The sequence below is a fragment of the Dermacentor variabilis genome, chromosome 3 (genome assembly GCF_050947875.1).
Source record: "Dermacentor variabilis isolate Ectoservices chromosome 3, ASM5094787v1, whole genome shotgun sequence".
Lineage (NCBI taxonomy): Eukaryota > Metazoa > Arthropoda > Arachnida > Ixodida > Ixodidae > Dermacentor > Dermacentor variabilis.
The window spans coordinates 225,336,036-225,361,362 of NC_134570.1; the positions used below are offsets into that span (position 1 = coordinate 225,336,036).

Below are 25,327 nucleotides of genomic sequence, written 5' to 3' on the forward strand. Positions count from 1 at the left end.
ACCGCTGCACTAACTCTCTGATGAAACCGCCACTGAGAAGGAAATGGCAACTTGCAGATGCCGTGATGTTGAACTGCTGAAACGAATAGCAAAATGCGGCACCTCATGAACTAGCTCAGAAAGTGCAGGGAAATTCAATGGACCTCACATCTCGTCCACCCGTCATGTCCTCACGTAGGAAGATTCATTTCGGGCGGCACGCGTCCCAACGCCAACCTGTTTGTTCCTTTATTAGAACAAATTTTCTAGAGCATCCCACATGTAAAATTCATTGTTCAACTTGAGCTTGTAAAATGTCACGATTGCAGACACTGCGTCCAATGCCTTCCCAGAACATCCATCGAGTAATCCTCGGTATTTGTTTTCATGTTGCAGTTGCAGTTTTCATGTTGCAGTTTCAGTTGCAGTTTCGCCCAAAAGGCAAAGCACCGGTTGAGATAACAAAGTAATAGACAGCTATACAAAGCAAGAATAGTAGTTTTATCGGCCGTGTAAAGTTACAAGCATTCGCTTACTAACCAAATTAACAAGTGTGTTTTAGCGCACACGGGCAAACATGAACACATCACACTAGATAAGCGCGGACAGCCGCTGTCGAAACGATGGAGTGAGGAAGCGCAGCAGCAGCAGCGAGCCAAGTGACCAAAGCGGAGCGGCGACAACGCAGCACCTACGAAGGCATGAGCCCTCAAAATACCTAGACTGCCCGCAACGCAGATCGCTGGCAAGATGTGGCAAGCGCGGCTGCGGAATGCGCAGTACAACGCCCCCCCCCCTCCTCCCTCCCCTCTCTCCGAAACCTAGCGGCGACGGAAGACGGCGCACTTCCTGCCGCTTTCCTCCTTGCGTGCGTGAGGTTGAGCCGCGATCATCGGCTCCCCTCGCACTCTACTTACAAGTGAAGGGAGCTAAGGATCGCAGGTCAATTTCGCACGCTTTCACTCGAACACGCAGCACGTGACCTGCGGCGACGGTGTTATCGCCCTTGGGCTTTATACGGAGCATCACGGCGACGTCAATGGTAAAAATGCCTTTGGAGTGTCCGTGTAACGGTTATCGCAATAAATCCATGTTGCTTTCACATTCTCGCTAATAGAAAGCGCAATAATTCACGCAACACTAATGAACATACACGCTTCTTGTTTTGCTTTACGTGTATGATTGCGTTTTCCAAGAGCAAGTATGCCATTCCAACATGTACAACTTTCGGCTTTATCAAATTGGACGTTCGCTTTTATATTCAAATATGTATGAGAAAAAAAAACAAGTTAGAGCTTGGAGTAGCGTTCTTCGCGAACCACGAGGTCTGGCGTCAGATCGGATGTGGTGCGGCAACCTGCGAGTGCGAGAGAGCAAACGTATTAGCTGCTGCGCGTAACGGAACAGCAAAGTTCATGGAAGCAACTGCTGTGCAGGCGAAATCAGTGAAATAATCAAAGACAAGAGAATTCATTGTGGTTACAGGGAAAGAAGGATGCATAGGTCATTGTAAAATGCTGCCATCGATGTCCTAGTGCGCCACGTATTTCTGGTATTGCAATAATTTACGTGAAGGCACAGCACACAGGAGAACATAGTAGTCAATTCCCTCTTACACACACACACACACACACACACTAATTAAATACAAATATACAATATAATGAAAGCAATACATTGCCATACTTATTACAACAAAAACAATGAAGTTGCTGCAAATATATATTTTTAAATGATTATTTATATACATACCGCACGCCAAATAAGAGCCCAAGTAGGAGGGACACAAGTTGTTTACAAAAACGAAAAGCATAAGTACATAAATGCTACACCAATAGGACAAAAGGCTTGAACATGGAAACAACTTAAGAAGGAGAATATATAGCCAAAGCCAGGAAAATAAAAATTGAAATCAAGAAAGAATACGGCAGTAAAAACAAGCAGTCTATTAGAAACCCCCCAAAAATATAGCCAGAATATATATATATATAAATATATATATATATATATTTATATATATATATAGTCGACATCATTAGCGCTACATATATGTGTTTTTTCTAAGTTGTTCCAATCTGTTACTCTACAAGCAAAAAAAAAACAACTAATAAATAAAACGGGCAAGCTAGCACTCGGTCGCGCGAGGTTTGACACAGCAAAGCTTGTCGATTACGGGCTATTCCGGTTACTGCTAGGTTGTAACTTGGTAGTTGCTAAGGCTTTGACTACCCGCCGTGGTTGCTGAGTGGCTATGATGTTGGGCTACTGAGCACGAGGTCGCGGGATCGAATCGCGGCCACGGCGGCCGCATTTTGATGGGGGCGAAATGCGAAAGCACCCGTGTACTTAGATTTAGGTGCACGTTAATGAACCCCAGGTGGTCGAAATTTCCAGAGTCCCCCACTACGGCGTGCCTTAAAATCAGGAAATGGTTTTGGCACATAAAACCCCCTAATTTAATTTTTAGGGTTGTAACTTGGCTGCTGCTAGATTTAAACTTGGACTGAAGTAGTTTTCGCCAATTATTAGCCCCAATGCTCGGCCAGCTCGCGGGGCCGAGTGCGAGCTTGCCCGTTTATTGAGCGACGTAGGCTCATCAACCTTAATCAACGTAGACTCATCAACGCCAAACTGCGGCACCTTCCCCGTTTCTCGACAGGTCCTACACAGCCGCATCTTGTCATGGTCACTGGCCTCCGGGTAGATGTCTCGCGGCATAGACATGCTTGTGCATGCTTCTCGACAGACCGAACCGTGTTGAGCGTCGATAGGTTGGAGTCAAACCACAGTCGATAGCACACTCGGCAGGAATGTCCAAACTCCAAGGAGAGGAACTCACGTTGAAACCGAGCGTCGGCGCCCCGGGTTGAAGCGCGAGCTCGGCGTCGCTCGTACTCGGCCTTCCGCACTGCAGGGTCTTGGCGTAATCGTCGATGCTTCACAGCGATCCTGGCTTTCCCTCGATTGGCGTATTCTGGGTCTTCGCGCAGTCGCCACCTCTTGGCTTCGGCCTCTCTGGCCAAGTAGGTGGGAATGGGCCCGCTGTTCCTTCTCCCGCATCGCAGCAATTCTAGCTTCGCAATGCGCAGCCTCTTTTTCGGCAGTAGGAACACTCCTAGGCCGCCCCATGGCGTTAAGGGCCCGTACATGGTCAGTCCGCCCGTCCGTTCCGCCCTCGTCCGCCCGCGTGCGGACGCCCAAAAGGCGGAGGGTGTCGCAAAATTCGATGCACGCTCAATCCGCACGAGCGGAACGCACGCGCACTCCTATTGGGCGACGCGGCCTGTTGACAGCTGGCAACCGTTCGGCGGAGCAAAGGTGTTCAAGGTTGGCAACGACCTTTGACAGCAGACGACACTGGCATATTTTTGCAGATGTGATTTCAAGTTTGCGCGTTCCGGTGAAAATGCGACTCTAGGCTGCCACATTCTGTTCTGCAGCCGTGTGTGTTGCGTTGGCACCGTCATCCTTCTTCGAAACATTGCACAGTCGTCTGATTTGCGCCACCGTTTACAGATGTATTGCAATCGCATCACGTCGCAGCGCGCGACGTATTCTCGGATGATTACTTTCAGTGCGCGCTGCCTTGGCTGGTTGAACAAAACCTCTCTAATTATCCAACGTGCTGCGTTCTGCGTCACGCGAAACTGATAGTGTCGCCGGAAGCGCGGTGGCGCGGTTTCTGTAGTGCTAGTGACAGCTTGCAAGAATAGGGAACACACGCACATCCGTCGCGGAATGCATTTGCGTAGGTCGCCAAGACGCACCTTTTTACCACTGAGCACGCGTGTGAGGCTCCGAGTACAGCTTGCTGATACGCTTGCTCGTGCTTTTTTTTTCACTCTGCCAATTTTAAGAGAGTGCTTAAAGCAGTTGGATGCATGGAATGCCTTTTCCTTAAATGATGTACTCAGCGATGACAAGTTCTCACCGTGTGAAAAAAAAGTTGTGCGTAAGTGGTTAACTTCATGCAGCAAGGAATTGAAGGTTAAGCAGTGAGTGTACAATTCCTTATGAATGGCTTAAAGCAATATGTATGTATAGTGGTGACCTTATGCAGATATATGCATGCTCATGAGATATGTTTCCAAGGGGAGTATTTATTTGAAAGCATATAATTTACATTGCTGATAAGAAAACTTATTTTGAGTGAAATCAAACAATTGCATTCTTTCTTGCCAGCCTGGGTGGCCAATATGTTGCCACCTTACTACTTAACATACCTAATTTAACATTTCAACAATGTACAAACGTTACCAAAGCACACAAAATTAAGCAGTACCTTGACAGGCATGCTCCCTCTCTCACCCATGGCACCAAACAAGGATGTTCGACTTGAGACTGTTTGATACTGCCAGGGTCATACATGCATGTTCTATTTTGATTGCTCTACATATAAAAAATAAGCTCTACTCAGGTTATATGAGTTAGTTTGGCATGGGCTGCATGTTGTTTATGTATTTATGTAGTAACAACCTTGCTAGCTCATGCACAGCCATATTTTAGGAAAATGAAAAATGCATAGCATAACATAAACAGCTGGCCAGTGCCTGTATTTATTTGAAAGCAAACCGATATTATCAAGCGTAGCTTAGCAGTGAGTTCAGTGACCTCTTGTGGTGTAAAAAGGTTGATGTAGTTAGTAGTTTTGTGTTTGTCTTTCTTACTTAGTTGCTGTTTTAACATGCACATGACAATGAAATAAAGGCACATAGGGCAGAAGACAGGGCCACACAAAAAGCGAGGAAACATTCATTGCCATTTTTTTTATTTCCATAACAAACCAGTGAATAGTTCCTTAGGTTCAGTTTTGTGAATAATGCACAAGGCGTTCTGCGTAAAACTGAAAGATTGTAGTGCTCTATTACCTATTCACTATTCGGGTAGCCAAATAAACGATACTCCCATTAGCACTGTGAGAGCACATAAATTTGCAGTGAAGAGGTCGTAGTGGCTCAGCCTCTGTGCCAAATGTAAAATTGTTCCAAAAGAAAACATGCATACTGGTGAATTGGGTATGCATTCACATCTACTATTCAAATCCACAGATCACAAGTAATCTTTCATTCTTTGGCACATTTCTCACCATTGTACAGACTTTGTTTCAGCGCTGTGTGTGTGCAGTAATACAACTTGGTAAATCAAAGCTGTGGTTATTCAGTACACTGAAAGCAACATTGCGTGTGGGTTAGATAATATAATGCTCCTACATATGGGTCAGCTTAGTATTATCAGCCGCTTTGTTTACTAGTTCACTGTTACGCCTGAACTATACGGTGCCACTGGACAATGCTGTATCCCTGCAGGCACGCTAGAACAGCTTGGCTATGCACAAACAACCCTTTACATCGCACTTAAATTAAGGTGGTGTAGATTTGCTGTCACAATGTGCTTGTAAGCATAACTGCCGAGCATTCCAAAAAGTGTTTGACATGTAAGAGTGGATGCTCAGGTTTGCAGGTGTGACGTTTTACATTTATAGTGCAAGGACACACCGATGAACAGGAAGGATACCACACAAATCCTCGTGTTGTGACCTCGCAGTCACAATGCAAGTAGTTTTCTGTGGTTTTTAGCTATAAACATGTGAAGCAATCTATAACTTCGAAACTATATTAAGTAAACTGAGACACCATGAAAAGCAACATAACACTAAGGTGTACGCATTTTTTTGTGACATCAGCTCCTTTTGGTGCAGGTCAAATATGTAAACACGCTATTCGTAGGCAGTAGGAAGCCTATCCAATATAAACAAGAAACTTGCAGGCAAGGTAATCACGACAAACCAGCTGAGACGGTGGTACTATTCTACTTGTTTTCGTTTGTGATAGCACAAGTGTTCCCACTTGTGCTGCTGGATGGTTGTGACTGATATGCTTGCGAAGGTTTGGGTCATTCACATTTCGAGGGATGAGTAACTGTTACATACGTGAATCATCTTCCTCTGCCTATATCAATGACTTAACTATATGTGGCAGGTTTAGCTGTGTGATTATTGGTGTAGTTGAAGTGATGTATCACACATAGTTTCCGCGCACTACGCAATTGGCGAAAAGCATGCAGGAATTGGTCTTTGAGCTATTGGTTCAGTGGTGGCTTTCCACTAAACCGACTGTTGAATAGGCAGATTTCACTTCATCAAAAGGCCCATGTGAAAAATAGCCTAGAACTCATGATGCCAAATACTGTCACCATTTTTGACTGAAGAACAAGACGTTACAGAACAATGAGCAGTGGAATTAATCTCACTAGTATACAAAGAATTGCAGCTGCCTTCAGTATTTCACTGCTGGTATACTAAACACAAACCTTTATATGAGTTGTTTGGATGGCATAATCAACACGATCCCTCTAATGAGCTGTGGCAAAAGCTAACTAAAAAGCTGCTACCCCAGGTACTGCATTGGCCCAAAATATGGATTCTCACATGCAGTGAATACAGTTCTTAAATTGGTTTACATACAGGTATGAAATGTAACTGTACCATGTGATAAAATTTCAATAAGATCAGCTGAATGCCACATAGAACATCTTTAATGGGTATAGTTGGTGCAACGTGCCTTGATATTAGAAGTTGTGCTGTTTTATTCACACACAAATGCACATACATGCAAGGTACACATACATTTGTGTTCACGTGTTACTGTGTGCATCAAATGAACAGCATCACTTATACTACAAGCCATAAAGATAAATAAATTTTTCATGCCAGTCTAATTTCTATTAGCTATGCAGTGATTTTTTTTCTCACATGCAGCAACTCAACTCCGTGCATAAGTTAAGCGATGGCTGTCATGCCCAGAATATCATAAAATAAAGAAGTGACCATGTGTACAGGCCTAAAATTGATGGTGTGGCAATATCGTGTCTTGCTGGCCAGTAAATTTCTGTCAAAAAAGAACATTTCAGCACACGGACAAAGCTGTGTGGCTAACATAATATAGGGAGCAGACACTCTGCCTGCAGAGTCACTTGAAAATTCTGCCAGCAGTTCGTGCTCATTGGCTGGCTTCAGTCACATAACTAATGCTTACATAAGTGTGAAAATTCGTGTTCAGGATAAACTCATAGCAGCCAATAGGCACGTTTTATATTGTGATAGCAGCTGACTTCTCAGGGACAACGCACTGTGGCCATGAACATGCTAAAGAATGACAAGAGGCGAGGTGCCCCTTTCTATAGTCTGGCAGCGCAGCTGAAAACGGTTCAGTTAATGAGTGGAACCGTGGCCTATTCAAAATAAAGATCAGTCAGATAGCCACTTATAGCGTCCATCCCACACCCATGAATGATAGGTAGCAGTAAACTTACTGGCAGATGAAAGTGCACTAGAAAAACATTTAATGGACATACTTTACAGGCCCAAGTCAGTTTAATGCACATTATTTGCTAATGACTGTTGGCAGAATGAACACGAGAAAAGAAAATAAAGCACTTATCAGGCATATAATGCTGGTACTTGTGCTATTGTTCGCTTTAAACTGAAGGCTCGTGACAAAACAGGCGACACAAACCAGATAATCAAATAGGGTGGATAAACAAAGTAACCACGAACTTTCGCTTACCCAATTCTGCCTGCATTAGTAATGTGACCATGGCTGGCCAATGAGAAAGAAAGCACTCTGGGCAAAATTTCTTTCACGCAGTTCTGCTGGCTGCTAGCAGAACATTATCTAACACCATACCTGTGACACTTACTTGTTACTACTCGTCCTACGTGTTCATTTTTACATTCATATTGCTGTTTGTCAGCAAATGTAAAATTTTTAGTTAATAAGAAGGTAGTATCCAGTTCTTACCAATAACATATTCATCTACCACGCCACTGGTGTCTTCACAAACAGACTCTGTGCTTAGTCACTAGTCAAAAACAAGCAGCTCAGATTTTTGGCTACGTAAGCCGCTTGCATCACAAAATATAAAGCATTTTACTTCATCAAATCTAGAAATTCTTGATCTTCACACTAGTGTCCACATTATGAAAATCAAGGCTGCCAGAAATTTGCATTCATGACATTAGTGCTTCCAGGCGCGTCCACATTTCACGACAGCGCTGAACGTCTTGACGTATGTAATTATGATGTTCCCTAATTTCCCCCCACAGATAGAAGCATCTTCAACCATGCAGTAACTACTTTTGAAACAAACGACAGATGTACGAAGCAGAAAAGGCCGGTGTGATAGGGCTTAATATGAAAACGCGATCGGCAACACTTCTGCACAGTTCACTTCTGAGCCAACGAACATCGCGTAGTACGACCACTTCTACACCCAGTAACGCTGCAACACATCGCACATATATATCACGATTTGTAGCTTGCAAACGCACTTCATAACAGCAAGAGCACAGCTCGAACGTCGCGGTCACCACGGCGCATCGCAGCCGGCAAAACGGCTCACACGCAGTATAGCACACGTAGAATGGCAGCGATAACGAGGCGATAAAAACTTATCGCTACTGATCGTATCATTACTTCTGAAAGTTGCGAAGGGCTGGCGTTCACCCCTCCGCGGCAACGATCCGCATACACAGAGCAGAAACCAAACGTGTACGCTGGGTGCGCCAATCGGACGCTACTTATTTCGCTACGCCTTGAACGTGTGTGCTGCTCAGAATGCACGTGTATGTGATGGAGTTCTCGTCTGCGACGCACACGCGAAGCATGGCACAAGAAATCACGAAGTCGACGGCTTCAAATATTTCTTCCGACGCTCTCGTAAACACAACACACACTTCCTGCTGTCCGTCTGTTTCTGTTGGCGATCGCACGCACTGATGAGGTCTGGAAGGGTACACCGGCTTGCTGCTTTCGATGACTATCTCCGTGGGTGCCAGATAACTCTAGTAAAAATCACAAAAAGGAGAAAAAAGAGACTGTTTCTGACGCGGCTGTAGCCTAGGCCTTGCGTCCCCGCTTCGCTTCGCTTCGAGCACGCGCCATGTTTGCTGTGACGACAGCCGAACCATCCGGCTCGGACCAGCCAATGAGAGACGAGCCGGCGTGCGGAGGGGAAAGTTGCGTCCGCTCCTCGCTCACCAGTAGAGAGCAACCCGCACGCGGCCGGACGAGGGCGGAACGGACGGGCGGATCGACCATGTACGGGCCCTAACTGCCCGAGCGCTGCCGAGCACACGCTCTGACAGCCTTTTCCAGATCAAGTGCATGCGCATTCCTAACCCTTATCACGGCGCGTGCGCAAATCTCAGCGCGGCGGCGAGACTGGCTGCGCGCACTGTCTCCGTCGGTGGGCGTCGGTGGGTTTTTGTGATACGTGGTGCATTTTACGCCGAGTAAGAACAGCTTCGCTGTTAAAAATAACACTGCAAAAGGTTAGTTCCGTCGAGCTCGGCGTTCAATATTCAGCGTGTCTATATCTCGGTCGGCATGCTACAAGTGGTTTTAAATAACACTCTTAAAACAGCTGCACCCTTTGGGGCGTGTATTTGTCCCTCAAGAATAATCGTCATCTGCCTTGCTTGCGTTTTCTTTCTTGAAAATGTTGCGCTCGCTACTTTTCTGTAGAGAATTCCATGTCACGCTGATAACGCGCGTGCCCTTCGCAACTTGGAAGTATGGGGCTCAATGCAATGCGGGCGAGACAGATGACGGTTATTGTTGTGCCACAAGATACGCTGAAAAGGGTGGAAACTTTTTTTAGAGTGAAAGGTGTGAATCAAGAGAAAGTTTATTGTTTTTGAGCGAGAAAATAAATTTTATTCGGTAAATTGTCCTTCGTAACTGCGATGATTAAATGCCATGAACCAACCAAGCCAATGGTAATGGTACGCGTCTGCATTAAGCTGGTTAGGGAGTCGGTTGAGCGCTGTTAAAAAAATGACTGGTCATCCTGGCCGTGCGATAGTAGATATCTACCGAAGCTGCTGAAAAACACCAGTAGAACTGCTGAGAGTGGTATGGAATGCTTTACTGCTTTAGAGTAGTCGGAGTAACGGTAATTGTGGCCACACCCAGCCGCTGGTCGTATTGCCGTTTCTTTTTCCCTTGCCCGCTCCTCGTACACACGCTGCTCCTCGGGAGTCGTAACTATGCGTCGGGTAACCGAAGCAGTGCTATAACAAGAATGAAATAAGTTGCTAGGCTGGTTCTTTTTATACAAAAGGCTAGAGACATCGCTCCTCATGTCGCGGCTGCAGACGCCGCGGCAGCATGCCTAGCAGTAATCTTTACCGACAAAAGTATGCAAGGAGTGCTACGTGCTTCGCATTGTTATCAGGAGCGCTTTATCATAAAATATGTCGCTGGGACGCTTGTTAACAGCGCAGCTGTATAAGCTTTAGTTCCGCCATGGAGCATTACCAGAAAAAGTCCATCGGTGCGCCGCCTTGCGTTGCCTAGCAACCACGTGTGAGGGCACCAAGCCACGAAACCTCCTCGCAACCGACGCACGTAGGGCGGAGTCGTGAGGTCACACGCGAGTAAAAGCTCCGAACAACCGACGCGGCGACACACCTCTCGCCTCCTCCATGCATACGTGCTGCTGCCATGGGAAGACCGAAGAAAGTCTGGACGCCCAAAGAAGAAGCTTACCAGTAAGAGCGCCATACTGCCAAGCGAGAAGCGATGCATCGCCGCTAAGCTGATCCCGAACACTGCTCCAAAGCTACGGCTGAGAAGCGACGCCGAGTCGAGGACTCGAAGTTTCAGTCCAGGGAACGCGAGGGTCGCCGCCTGAACGCTCGACGCCGCCGAGAAAGCGATCCCGGCCTATGACTGCTCGAAAACTTCCAGCGTGAAGCCCGCAGAGACAATTTAGCGAAACCTAGCACAACCTTTCGAAAGCTAGAAAAAACTTAGCCAAGCCTGGCATAACCTCCCATACCTAGAAACCACTTAGCCAAGCCAACCAACAAGTTAGCAAAACCTAGCTTAACCTCGCAGAACCTACAAATAACTTAGGCAAGCCACGTAAAAGCTAGGTGATCACAAGCTCTGTTGTTGACTCCAGCTTTGCACCACTAGTGCAAGCTGCGCACGCTTTCTTGTACATGCTATTTATTGAAACGAATGGTATGTTGTACGCGTGATTCGAAAGAATACATGTACTTCTCGCTTCACACTGCAGAGTGCTTGAAGCTTCTGCCTTACGGAGATATGTGGGCCGAGATCGGCACACATTTTTGCTTACAGACGCTGGCACGAAAAATGCGGACCACCGGGAGGGTAACAGCTTATCTGTAAAATTAATCTCATTGATGATGAATGATGAGGAATGCAGTGTTTTGTAGCGCAAAGGCAAAGTATGGAGAAAAGACGCCAGCCCAGTGTTATTGAGTTCAGAATGAAGCCATAAATTACGAGTAATGGATGTGACGGCGCTGTAAAGCGGCCTAAAAGAAGGACGCCGTAAGTTGCGCAAAAGCTATATGTAATAAAATTATTGCAATGACTAATGAAGTGTGCTATGGGCACGAAGGATACATTGTGAAAAAATGAAGATACACTAAAATATGTCAGAGGCAAGCTATTTCGAGAAGCACTACTGCCTTAACAAAACTTTGAAACACTAGGACCTGAAGGCGTGTGCTGTACAAGGACTACTATCACAGTGGCGTCCTCTGGAGAGAGGGTGCGCTATGAAATTATTAGGTAAGTAACATCGAGGACCTAGTCGTTCAAGAAACCTAGGAGAGTTTGGCTGTTAAGCAGGGGTTCTTCACCAAGAAACCTAGCGGGACAGAGAGGGCCATAATGCTAAGTGCTAGAGGAAAATGTTTCTCTCTCTTTCAACTTCCCGATACTCCAAGAGAACTTGGAGGACTGTGAGCCTCTCGCCACATCTACAACAGACTGGAGGTTCATTACCAGTCAATAGAAAATTGACAGGCCACTTCGGCAAAACTGTTCGTTGGCAGGTATGACACCCGCCTGTGAACCTCCTTGAATGATACTTTTTCTGGCTTTGATTGGGATATTTCTTTTTCTTTCTTCCAAGACGGGCACGAACGCGAGTATGTGGCGTGCTCGCCATCACAGTTCACGCAGTGCGGAGGGTTTTCGCGAGTTTCGGAGGCATGGTCACCGGTACTTCATTAAGCACATTTCTGTCGGCCTCGGCAGTTCTGTGAACTGTGGCCGTAATGCTGGCACTTGAAGTATCGCAGTCACTCGGAAAGCTACGTCAGCCTAAGCGCGTATGCCACCCAAACGAAGACGCTATGATGTAAAAAAACGGACACTCCAGTGCAGGCGCAGCCGTGAAGCCTCCAAGTGACAGCCTACTCTATTGCGTGTCGAACCAGGAAAATTCGGTTTGTAGGACGATCAGAGTAAGCAAATATGTTGAATCCGCCGATGTTACTGCCAATGCCGGCCCGGCAGAAAATACAGCCCCTTTAAAGCCAGGGGAAGTACCTTTCCAGGATCACGGGGAGCTGATGGCACACAGAAAGCTACATCAGTTGTAAGCGCGTATGCCACCCAAGCGAACACGGTATGATGTGGCGAAACGGCAACAATCCCGCGCAGCCACAAGCGTGAAGCCCACAAGTGACAGTTTACTCCGTTACGCGTCGAACCAGGCAAAACCGGTGGGTGGGATGATCAGAGTAAGCAAATATGTTATTTCCTGATGCTGCTGCCAGTAGCGATCAGGTACAAGATGCAGCCTCTTTAAATAGAGGGGAAGTACCAATCCACGATCACGGGGAGCTGATGGCACTCCGAAAGTTAGGTCAGCCGTAAGCGCGTATGCCACCCAAGCGAAGACGGCATGATTTGGAAAAACGGGAACAATCCCGCACAGGGGCAGCTGAGAAGCCCCAAATGATAGCTTTCTCTGTTGCGCGTCGAACCAGACAAAACCGGTGGGTGGGACAATCAGGGTAAGTAAATATATTGAATCCACCGAAGGTGCTGCTTGTGCTGGTGTGGTACAGGATGCAGCCCCTTTAAAGCAAGGGGAAGTAGCAGTTCGGCATCACGGAAAGCTGATGTCACCTGGAAAGCTACATCATCTGTAAGCGTCTGTGCCACCCAAGTGAAGACGGTATGATGTGGAAAAATGGGAACAATGTCGCGCAGGCGCAGGTGTGAAGCCCACAAGTGACAGTCTACTCCATCACGTGTCGACCCAGGCAAAACGGGTGACTGGGATGATCAGAGTAAGTAAATATGTTGAATTTGCTGATGCTGTTGCCAGTGCCAATCAGGTAGAAGATGCAGCCCCTTTAAAGCTAGTGGAATTATCAGTCCAGGATCACGGGGAGCTGATGTCACTCGGAAAGCTAAGTCAGCCGTAAGCGCGTATGCCACCCAAGCGAAGACGGCATGATTTGGAAAAACGGGAACAATCCCGCACAGGCGCAGCCAAGAAGTCCACAAGTGACAGTCTGCTCCGTCGCGCATCGAACCAGACAAAACCGGTGGGTGGGACGATCAGAGTAAGCAAATATATTCAATCCGCCGAAGGTGCTGCCAGTGCCGGTGTGGTACAGGATGCAGCCCTTTTAAAGCAAGGGGAATTACCAGTCCAGGATCACGGGCCGCTGATATCACTCGGAAAGCTAAGTCAGCCGTAAACGCATATGCCACCCAAGCGAAGACGGTATGGTGTGAAAAAATGGGAACAATCCCGCGCAGGCACAGCCGGGAAACCCGTAAGGGACAACCTACTTCCTTGCCCGTCGAACCAGGCAAAAACGGTGGGTAAGACGATCAGAGTAAGTAAATTTTGTCACATGGTGTGGCGCAGCAAGGGACTGAAGAAGAGGAGAACGAGGTTCGTCTCGGCATCGCGCGTCGCCGCTTACGTTTTCGTAAAGTGCAACTGCCTGTATCTTCATTCAGCTTGTATACTCCAGCAGGGTATACGCGATAATTTGGTGGACCTTGCTGGGTACGCTCAACTTATGCAGCAGACCCCACTGGGCAGCAAGAATCTCGCCCTACAGTTGGAGTTGACTACAGTTCACCGCACAAGCCGGCGAATCCGAGGCCTCACCCCAGAATTTGGAAACCTCCAGGCAAAATTGATGACTGCGACCACTGCGACTTCTACGGAACGGGTGACACAGACTTACCTAACGCTGCTGAACCTCTAAGTGCTGACGGTTTTTCATGGCGGCACATTTGAAGACGTGGAAGAGTGGCTGGCGGAGATTGAGCGCGTGGCGGCGTTTAACGAGTGGGACAACAACGCCAAACTCAGGAACGTCTACTTCAGCCTCCAGGATGGTGCTCGCACGTGGTTTATGAACCGCGAAAGTGTCCTGTCATCCTGGCCTGAGTTCAAGCACAAGCTACTGGAGACTTACTCCAGCCCCGATCGCCAGGAAAAAGCGGAGCGGGCCCTTCAGTCACGCTTTCAAAAGCCCAACGAGAGCGTCACGATGTACAGTCTCGTCCACTCTTAGGGTGAATACGGCTCACCGTGGCCCCGCTCCGCGGGGCGCCAGTGCGTCCGGCGCGGCGGCGCATCGGAGCGAAGCGGCGCAGGCGCACACGTACCTAGGGGAGGTGCTTCGCGTGTACTGCTACAGCGCTGGAGCGCGCCGCGTCTTGCTTTGCTGTTAAGAGGAAGCTTTAGCTCGCGCCCAACTCCGACGCGGCCTATTCAAATACATGTAAAACGCAAAAACGTTTTTATGAGATAACCCCTGGACCGATTTTAATGAAATTTGTTGCATTTGAAAGAGGAAGTTGAATTCTAGTGACTGTTGGAAGCAGAATTTCGATTTATGGCTTGAATTTTCTTAAAATGATTTTCAAATATTTGACCGTTTGAAAAAAATAGAAGAACGAAGTTTACAAATTCATAGCCCTGCATCAAGAATTAATATCGCAGTTCTGTAAGCGGAATCCATTAGATCACTCAAAGCGGACAAATCCAACATGTCAATTTACATCTTACGTGAATTTGTTACGTTGGTTACAAGGGTATTGCAAAAGTTGTATTTTCCTATTATTAAATATCTTTATATTCATGTTTGACATATCAATTTTGTCCGCTTTAGATGTGCTATTACATGCCATTCACATAATTGTATTATCATTTATCGTTGTTGCGTTAGAGAGTTGTAAACTTGATAGTGTCGTTTTATGAAAATTTTCAATTTTTGCCAATATTTAGTGAAAAATCGACGACTAAATTCAAGAATTCAAAACCAACAGTCACTAGATTTTAAGTTTTTCTTTTAAATGCAACAAATCTCGTCAAATTTGGCGCAGTGGTTGCCGAGAAAAACGAATTTTGCTTTTACATGTATTTAGATAGGAGCACCCGAGCTAAAGCTTCCTCTTAAGTACACTTCGCTAGACCCAGGTTACTGAGTGCCCGAGGCGGCATTGCGGTCTTCACTAACTGGAGCATTTTCCAGTTGGTTCCGTTTACAGCTTATGAACAGCCTGCTTAATCAATATTCGTAAACAGAAACAAGCTTCTCACCACATAAATCACTTAGCATGTTTTTTATAAATGATGAGGGTAAAACTACAGTCATTCTTTCGCGCTCTTTATTAGACTGGGGCGTAGGGGCGACGCTTGATAGTCGTGTCAGGGACGTCACCCAGCCTCAGGCTGTTCTTAATTTCTCGAACGGTGGAGGTCGGGTTCGCCGCAGCCGCCGCAACAACGGTCACACTTTGCTGGGCTTTACGGGGAGCATCCGCAATTCTTCCATCCTTCTTGTAAGCCTGGACGATTCTATTTACAGTTTTCAGTGGCCTTTTTGTCCTCTTCGATATAACGCGTTGAGAATAGTTTTGTGGGCACAGATCTACAGTGCGTCGTTTTTTTTTCCAGTACCTGCGACATGGCTAGTTTCCAAAGTGCACCGGGGAAATGAAATTATCCTGCACGGTTACAGCGTTTTTATTGCCGAAGTGTCATGGCAACCAGCAACCGAACAAAATGCAATTCATGCAAGTCGACGGAAATGCGTTTAATGGAAACACCTCTGGTGTCTTTCGATTTGGCGAGTCATCGCAGAATCTAACTCCTGAGCGGCCAGTCACTCAGTTGAGTAGTCGTTGGCTGCACCGCATCATCATATTAAGCTAAGATGGGGTAGCATGACCTAAGCAAAAAAAAAAGGGGGGGGGGAGGGGCTCGGCGGTTGATCGGGCTGACGCCCATGGTCAGTTAAAAAGTAGACTGGCCCGACCACAGCAATCTGGCTTGGCTTTTACAAATGGCGAGCCCGTTTCCCGACCACCGGCATGCTGTGGGCAGACGACACCGGGCCGGCCTCATGACCGCCGGTTTAAATATCATGGCCGCGTTTGTACAACACACGGACCGGCCACTTCTCCACGACGGCAACAGCATCGCCTGTCCGTGGCAAGGGTTCCTGTGACGTATTCATATTTGGGTTTTACCCACTCAGCCCAGCCCACCCACGCCTAACCCCTAAAAAAAAAGAAATCGATTCCTCCTAATCTCCAAATTTATCCGATGCCCACCTCTATGGCGTAACTCAGAGGCCATGTGTCGCTTCGAAACGTATACCGCACAATTAACAAATTATTATATGCTAGTGGGAATATGCATATGGCCCATTCCGAGGAAGTACTGAAACGAAATAGAAGCGAATAACGACTTAATTACCCGGCAAGACGTAACTTAAGCTAGAAAACAGACATGTAGATTATAGATTTTCCACTCCAATTACTTATTCGAAACTGACAGAAACAGCATTCGCATGCGGCGTGCATTGACTCCAAGGAGAAAAAATAAACAACCAAAAAAAGTCGGCGCCACATGTTTTACTTCACCTAATCAATGTAATCAAATAATTGACGGACGATTCCTCTAAATGAGAATGCGACTTCTCGCGTCAGGCAGCCGTCAGAGGACAGGCACCACTTCGGTGGTTTTACCCAGACTGTGACAACAAAAATGAATTTAGTTTTTTTATAGTATGTAGAAAGAGGAAAAGGGGGAGTAAAATTGCCGCCAAATCAGTTGCTATGCCGGGCAGAGACCTTTCCTACATCGCGTAAAGCGCTCCATGCTTTCCTACCAGCGACATTAACGCGCCAATAAGAGAGTGCAAAGCAGCGGATATCACTTCTTAGTTGCTGTCTAAGTAAAAGTATTACCCTCCTTAATGGTAAAATCCATTGCAAACATGATGATGCGTGATTGAACAATCGCTCTATAACTTTCTGCAAAATTTATAGGGGGTTTTGGTCGCTTTCTTAAATCAATTAAACACATTCGTTCTGCTATCAAACATGCGCGAAACGGCGCGCTATGCTCATCACATGATTACTCCAGCCTAGAGCGCGCCTAATAGGTTTCTCGGTATGCACTACACCAAGTGCTGTGAGAGTAAAATAAAAGGGCCGCAGCCTAATAAAGAGCGCGAAAAAATGACTGTAGTTTTACCCTCATCACTTATAAAAAAAACATGCTAAGTCATTTATGTGGTGAGAAGCTTGTTTCTTTTTATGAATATTGATTAAGCAGGCTGTTCATAAGCTTTAGACTGAACCAACTGCAAAATGCTCCAGTTAGTGAAGTGCGCCTTCCTGCAATGCCGCCTCGGGCACTCAGTCCCCTGGGTCTAGCGAAGTGTACTTTACAGAAAAGCATGACGCGGCGCGCTCCAGCGCTGTAGCAGACGACGCGAAGCACCTCCCCTGGGTACGTGTGCGCCGGCGCCGCTTCGCTTCGATGCGCCCCTGCGCCGGACGCACTGGCGCCCCGCGGAGCGCGGCCACGGTGAGCCGTGTTGACCCCTAAGAGTGGACGAGACTGTACGTGCAGGACATGACGCATCTCTTTCAGCGTGCCTATCTGAGCATGTCGGAAGAGAAGAAGGTGCGTCGTCTGATGAGAGGCGTAAAGGAACAGCTCTTTGGCGGTCTTGTTCGGAATACGCCCAAGACTGTTGCGGAGCTCCTCACTGAAGCCCCCCCATGGAGAAGACCCTTCAGCAACCATCGATCATGTACAACGTAAAAGTAAATGCCGCCTGCATTCCGGATACGCCGGTGGGCTTCGGGTGCGAGATCGCCTTGCTTTGCGAGCTGATTCGCTCAGTGGTTCGCGGCGAGCTGCAGAAGCACCGCGGTACGTCGCCACCTCCAGTCAGCTCCATCGCCAACGTAGTACGCAACGAAGTACAGCAGGCACTGCAGGCATCTCTTTCCAGCAGTGAAGCACCACCTCTGCCACGCGAATCTCTGCGCAAGACTTAAGCAGAAACATTACTGAGCCCCGTCCAAGCTTTCGCACTTACTTATGTGGCGCCGCCAGTCGCGTTGCAAACGGCACAAGCCGCTCCGACAACTCCGCTACCGTACTTCGACGATCGCTGAACACCCGCGAGGAAATCAGAGGTTTGGCGAGCACCCGATCGACGACCGCTGCGCTACCACTGTGGCGAAGCTGGTCATGCGTATCGGGAGTGCCCCTACCGACGACTCGGACTGTGGGGTATTTTTATCGATTCACCTCGACCGAGGTTCGGCCAAAGGCCACCTGACATCGCAGAATTCATCGAACCGCAGCGCAGGGAGGGCCCATCGCAGCGGCGGTCACGCTCACCCTCACCGCGGCGATATTTGCCTGCTCGCGATACCACCTCGAGGACGACGCAAGGGCGATCACCAAGTCCACGCCGGGAAAACTGACGTCAGCGACCTTCCGAGGCGGGGCCGCTGATACTCGATGCGCTCAAGACCTCGTATCGTGCCGACCGCAGAACAACGAAAACACGATGACACCAGAACCAGTTTCCGCGAACAAGATTTCGCTGGACATACTGGAGTTGATCGACGGCAGAAAAATGAGTGCAGTTGTAGATACCGGCGCCGATTACTCTTCTTAGTGGAAAACTGGCGACCGTTCTGAAAAAAGTGAAGTTGCCCTGGAACGGGGCACCAGTTCGTACGGCAGGTGGCCACGTCGTCACACCGCTTGGCCTATGCACGGCCAGAGTAGAAATTCGCGGTGCTGCTTTTCTTGCCTCTTGTCTGGTTCTACGCGAGTGTTTCCGCGATTTAATTCTTGGGATGAGCTTCCTCCGGGAATATGGCGCGTCATTATTGACCTCCGCGAGCGCTGCATCATTTTCTCGACGCAAAGGGCAACACAGACCGACGCCATTGGACACAGATCCGCACTTCGCGTTTCGGACAAGAGCATCACAGTACCGCCGCGTGCGAGTGTTTTGGTTCCGGTCAAGTCCGACGAGCTACAAGACGGTGAAGTTATTGTAGAAGGCAACATTTCTATATTGCTGGCCCAAGGTAATTGTGTAGCGCGAAGCCTAGTGGAACTTCGTGATAGCTAGAAAACGGTCCTCGTTACCAACGTTACCTTTGAGCATCGGCACATTTTTCGTGGCACTGCCATCGCCTACGCCGTAACATCCACGGACGTCGTCGAGTGCTTTGCTTCTGAAGTGGACACAGACGACGGTTCGCTCAGAGACATCGATGTAATGTAAACTCCGAGCTTATGAATGACCAAAAGAGCGCATTGCAGAAACTCTTGCACGAATTCCGCGCGTGCTTCGCTCGGGCTACTAAGGTGGGCCAAACGCCAATCGCGAAGCACCGAATAACGACATCCGCCGACGCACGTCCCATCAAACAACAGCCTTATCGTGTCTCGTCAAAAGAACGTGAGGCAATCCAAGCCCAAGTCAAGGATATGCTAGATGATGGTGTCATTTAGCCTTCGCAGAGTCCGTGGTCCTCCCCAGTCGTTCTAGTCAAGAAAAAAGACGGAATGATTCGTTTCTGTGTTGATTATCGACGCCTCAACGATGTTATCAAGAAGGGCGTCTACCCATTACCATGTATCGATGACTCTTTAGACAGGTTGCGGTGAGCTAAGTATTTTTCGTCTCTCGATCTAAAGCGCTGTTACTGGCAAATTGAGGTCGCTGAACGAGACCGCGAAAAAACTGCTTTCGTCACTCCAGATGGCCCTTACGAAATCAGAGTACTTTCTTTCGGTCTCTGTTCGGCACCAGCAACTTTCCAGCGAATGATGGACACCATTCTCGCTGGTCTGAAGTGGCAAAGCTGCCTCGTCTACCTCGACGACGTGGTTGTTCTTTCGGCGACATTTGACGACCACCTGAAACGACTGCGGAAGTTCTCGAAGCCATCCGATCGGCTAACGTCAACCTTAAGCCTCAGAAGTGTCACTTCGGCTACAAGGAGTTGATGTTTCTCGGACATGTGGTCAGCGCGGAAGGCGTTAGCCCCGATCCCGTGAAAACTGCCGCTGTAGCCTCGTTTCCAACACCGATCGACAAGAAAGGTGCCCGACGCTTCCTGGGCCTATGCGCATACTACCGGCGTTTCGTCGAAATTTTTTCGAAAATGGCGGAGCCACTGACTCGCCTCCCGAGGGACGATGTATCGTTCGTCTGATCCTCAGAGCAAGAGACTGCTTTCACCGAGCTTCGACAGCGTCTGGTGTCAGCACCAGTTTTGGCCCACTTTGACGAGGAGGCGGACAGAGAAGTTCATACAGACGCCAGTAACGTTGGTCTTGGTGCGGTGCTTGTACAACGGCAGGAAGGTATTGAAAGAGTGATCGCCTACGCAAGTCGCACACTATTGCGTGCAGAGACCAACTACACCACCACGGAGAAAGCGTGTCTTGCCGTCGTATGGGCACTGGCCAAATTTCGAGCTTACCTTTATGGCCACCCATTCAAAGTTGTAACTGATCATCACTCATTATGCTGGCTTGTAAATCTCCGGGACCCTTCTGGACGACCGGCACGGTGTAGTCTACGTTTGCAGGAGTACGACGTGACCATCGTGTACGAGCCGGGCCGCATACACGAAGAGGCTGACGCACTCTCGCGCGCCTCTATCGACACTACCGACCATGACATTGAGGACGAAGACACTTTCCTTGTGGCCGTAAGCGTTCCTGATTTGTCCACACGGCAGCGCGCAGACGACGCACTACGCCCTATATTCGAACATCTCGAAGAACAATACCGATAAATACCGCGGCGTATCGCTCGAGGATTGTAGTCTTTTTGTTTGCGACATGGCGTCTTGTAAAAGAACTCCGCTGCCACCAACAAGACCTACCTTTTGGTCGTTCCAGCAGACCTCCGTGCCGAAGTTTTGTTCGCCTGTCATTACGAGCCTCCGTCTGGCCATTTGGGTTTTACGCGAACGCTTGATAGAGTGCGCAAATCCTACTACTGCCAAAACTTGCCGAGTGTGTTAAGCGGTACGTCCAAGCCTGCCGTGAATGCCAGCGCCGAAAGTCGCCAGCTGTGAAGCCTGCGGGATTGTTGAATCCGATTGACCCACTTGGCAAACCTTTCGACCAGGTCGGCATGGATCTTCTTGGCCCGTTTCCCCTGTCATCTTCTGGCAACAGGTGGATAATCGTCGCCACGGACTATTCAACGCGTTATGCTTAGACGAAGGCTCTGCCTCGAGACACAGCTTCCGAGGTTGCGCAGTCTACGGCATGGCGCACCATCGCACGTCATGACAGACTGAGGCAAAGCCTTTACAGTACAGTTCATTGAAGATGTTTTTAAACTCAGCTGCACGACCCATCGAAGGACAACTGCCTATCATCCGCAGACAAACGGCTTGACCGAATGACTGAACAAAACGATGACTGAAATGCTGCCTATGTACTATCGGCCAAAAAAGTAAACGGACCACGGCACCGCTGGCCGGAGCGGCTGCGGGGCCGCACCGGGGCGCTGCTATCTCGCTCCGCGTAAAGTCCCTTGATAATTTGAAAGTAACGACACTCTTTGAACTCTGCCGCCACCGCGCGACCTCCTCGCCTCCTCCTCGCCCCTTGTGCGTTGCCCCGCGGTAACCAGTTTTGGCCCCGTATTTTCTGCACGCCGATTGGTCTCCCTGCCGTTGCCCTTGGAAACGCGCGTATCTTGGGTTTTGCTTGTGCTTTTCTTTTTCGTTCACGCCATTTTCCTCCTGAGCACGGCTGGCTCGGCGCTATAGCTCGGCGTAGCGAACGTTCTACGCCGTGTTTCCTGCTCTCTGTGCTAGCGCTATGCCGGGCTGTTGCGCATATAACTGCAGCAAGAAGTCTCAAGATGGCTATGCCGTTTTTATGATACCACAAGGAAAGCGTGACCGCTTGCGCAGGAAGCAGTGGCTGCGTGACATTGGCCGAAAGAACTTTATTCCGACAAAGAACAGCGTTGTGTGCGAGCTGAGGCGTCTTTCTTAGAGCGCGTAGCACAGCATCCCGTAATGCTGCATTTTTTTTTCGTTCTTCCGGCCTGCTCACCAGCGCTTTTGTTGCGGTTGTCCTCAGTATGCTTAATATTCCACTCGCACGTCGCTTACTGTTGTTATTCAGTCGGAAGTGCAGCATTATAGATTCTGCTTTGCGCCCTGAAAAAATTAGTGGCAAATATACCCGTATATTGCAGGTGATAAGCGTTAGCTAGTCAACATTGAGTTGTTTTTTTAGTTTTTAGCCGAAAGCCTTTAGATCTCTATATTTGAAGGTCGCGTAGTAAACTGGAAGTATCACGTGACCCAAGGAAGGCCAGAGGTGACCCAAATCATGTCCACCCCTGTATAAGAGAATGATTACCCAATTAATGAATCATTAGTGATTGACATAAGGTGCATTAGGGATGATTAATGTGATTAGAGTGTATTAAAGAAGATTAAGGTGGATTAGAGTGCCTTAAGAAGGATTAAGATGCATGAATAAAGATTAGGGTGGGTGGAGGAGGATTAAGGCGGATTATCGTGGATTACGGTGAAGGGTTGATGAAAGGGTATTAGGACCGATTAGGGTGGAATATGGTGCATGAACTAGGATTAGGGAGGATTAAGGTGGATAAAGTAAGATTAAGGTCCATTAATGTGGATTAAGGTGAATTAGGGTTGATATAGAAGGATTAAGACCGATTAGGTTGGATTAGTGTAGATTAAGGTGGATTAGGGACCATGGAGCTGGATTAGGCTTGATAGAGGTGGATTAGGGTGTATTAAGGTAGATTGGGACTATTCGGCAGGATAACGTTGGATTAAGGTGTATGAATAAGGATTAAGGCGGATGGAGGATTAAGGCAGATTATGATAGATGCGGATTGATAAAGAGAATTAAGACCGTATATGGTAGGCTAAGGTGCATTAGGGGCGACGTACGTTGATTAGGTTGTATTAAGGTGGATTGAGAGTACTAAGCTGGATTAAGGTGGATGAAGGAGCATTAAGGTGTATTAGGGTGAAATACGGTTCATTGAGTATTAAGACCGATTAGACTACCACAATCCTCCTAATGCACATTAATCCACTGAATCCACATTCATCGACCTTGATCCTCCTTCATTCACTTTAATCCACCATAATCCACGAGAGTCCTCCTTAATGCACCCTAATCCACCTTCATCGACTTTAATCTACTCTAACCCTCTTTATGCACTTTAAGCCTCCTTAATCAACCCTACTGCTTCCTCATTCACTTTAATCCACCCTAATCCACTATAATCGTCCTTAATTCACCTTAATCCACATTCATTTACCTTAGTCCACGCTAATCCTCCTTATTCTACCCTTATCCTCCTTCATTCACTTTAATTCACTTTAGCCCACCTAACCCTTAATGCACCTTAATCCTTCTTAATCCACCCTCATCCTCCTTAATGCACTTTAATCCACCCTAATCCACTATAATCATCCTTAATGCACCTCAACGCACCTTCATCCACCCTAATCCACCTTCATCGACCTTAATCCAGCCTTGTCCTCCTTTATGCACCTCAATCCAGTTCCATCAACTTTAATCTACCTTAACGCTCCTTAATACACCCGAATTCATCTTAATCCAATCACTAATCATCATTACTTTGCTAATCATTAATCATCTCCTATGCGCGGCTGCACATGCTTTGGTTCGCTTCCCGCCTTTCTTCGGTCACGTGATGTTTTCTGTAGCTCACAAAGGGACCTTGAAACAGAGGTCTAAGGCTTTCGCTTAATAAACCACGCACAAAGGGTTGTGTCACAAGCAATACTAGATCAGACGCACGAAGTAAAGCATCTGATCATGTGGCAGAAAAATTGTCTGGAGCATAGAACTCGCCCCAAAGCTCCCTTTACATCGGTATACCTGTTCATACGGCTTTAAGAAAAAACCAACCTCCTCATAAACGTTGCTTTCAGCATTATCGATGCTGTTATTAGCATTTCTCAAAATTTTGAACCCCAGTGGGGCGCGCAACTGGCCCAAAAGAACACGCCTCCATAGAATCCTGCGGCCCGTCCGCGGGAGCCCAGGAGGAATAGCGTGCCGTGCGCAGCCGGCGGGTGAGGAGAATCGAGGAGGAAAGCGCCGTGAGGAGGAGAGTGTCGCTACTTTCAAATCACCAAGGGACTTTAGCTCCGCGCGCTTACAGCGAGAGTGCCCCGAGTGACGCCAGACTTCGCCCTCTCTCTCTTACGGATCCTTGTCACGTTTGATAAATTTCTAGTGCACCGTTCGGTTGCTCTGCTGCTGACGGTCGCGACGAAGGGGACTGTGCATCGCCGGTAGTTTAGCACATGGCGCTGTCGAACAGTAGTGGACGGCCGCGGGGCGTCAAGCCGCGCCACTGAGAAGGAACGAAGACTCGTTATTAATGTTGTTTTGCTTATATTCACTATACAGCTCATATGAGTGCATTTCACTGGCGTGCACCGCTGTTCGATTTTAAACACAACGAAAGCAGCCGCAACGGCGGCTACGGTGACGCGCGCTTGCAGGTGCCAAGCTTTACTGCCGGCGCGGGTTCTCTGTCGGTATTACTTTTCCAGCATTGTCTCCAGCAGTGGGTTTATTAGCTATAGCAGTGCGCCTCTTCACACTGCTTTAATTCGCTACTACAATACACAGTCCGTTATGAAACTTTCCTTATAAAAGTACCGTCAGAAAGATTGGAAAGACTAATCGGAAAGACAATTCGCTCGTGAAAGTTTATTCACGGAAGAAAATAAAAATTGGGGTTCCATGCGTTGAAGAGGTCCTCAATGGGATGAAAATTCGCCGTCGACTGCGATGACTTGGCCTACTCGCCTTGGCATCGAGTCATAGAGCGCGGCCACTAGCTCCGGACGTCCGCGTAGTGCTTCCCACCCTTCTTTCGCGGTATGATGCAGCTGATCCGCGGTGATCCGCTGGCCGGAGCGGCCCCGCAGCCGCTCCGGCCAGCGGTGCCGTGGTCCGTTTACTTTTTTGGCCGATAGTACGTAGACGTAGAGCACAAGACGTAGGACGAAATACTCCCTTACGTAACGTTTGTTATAATACTGCTACGCAAGAAACAACACGCTTCAGGCCATTTTACTTCGTTTACGGCCGTGAAGTGCAGACTACGGTAAAAGCAACGCTGCCGTGGGACAACATCGATCATCTCGAC

At 48.0% G+C, this 25,327-nt stretch overlaps 1 protein-coding gene across 2 annotated transcripts in view; it reads right to left on the bottom strand.

Moving 5' to 3' along the window:
• Positions 1–459: 459 nt before the first annotated feature.
• Positions 460–25,327, bottom strand: part of LOC142576671 (2-Hydroxyacid oxidase 1-like) — a 229,103-nt gene continuing 204,235 nt past the window's right edge. For both annotated transcript variants that reach the window (XM_075686901.1, XM_075686900.1), the window contains one exon: positions 460–1,336. In XM_075686901.1, coding sequence (XP_075543016.1) covers positions 1,216–1,336 — 121 coding nt within the window. In that variant the 3' untranslated portion in view covers positions 460–1,215. The remainder of the gene's footprint in view (positions 1,337–25,327) is intronic.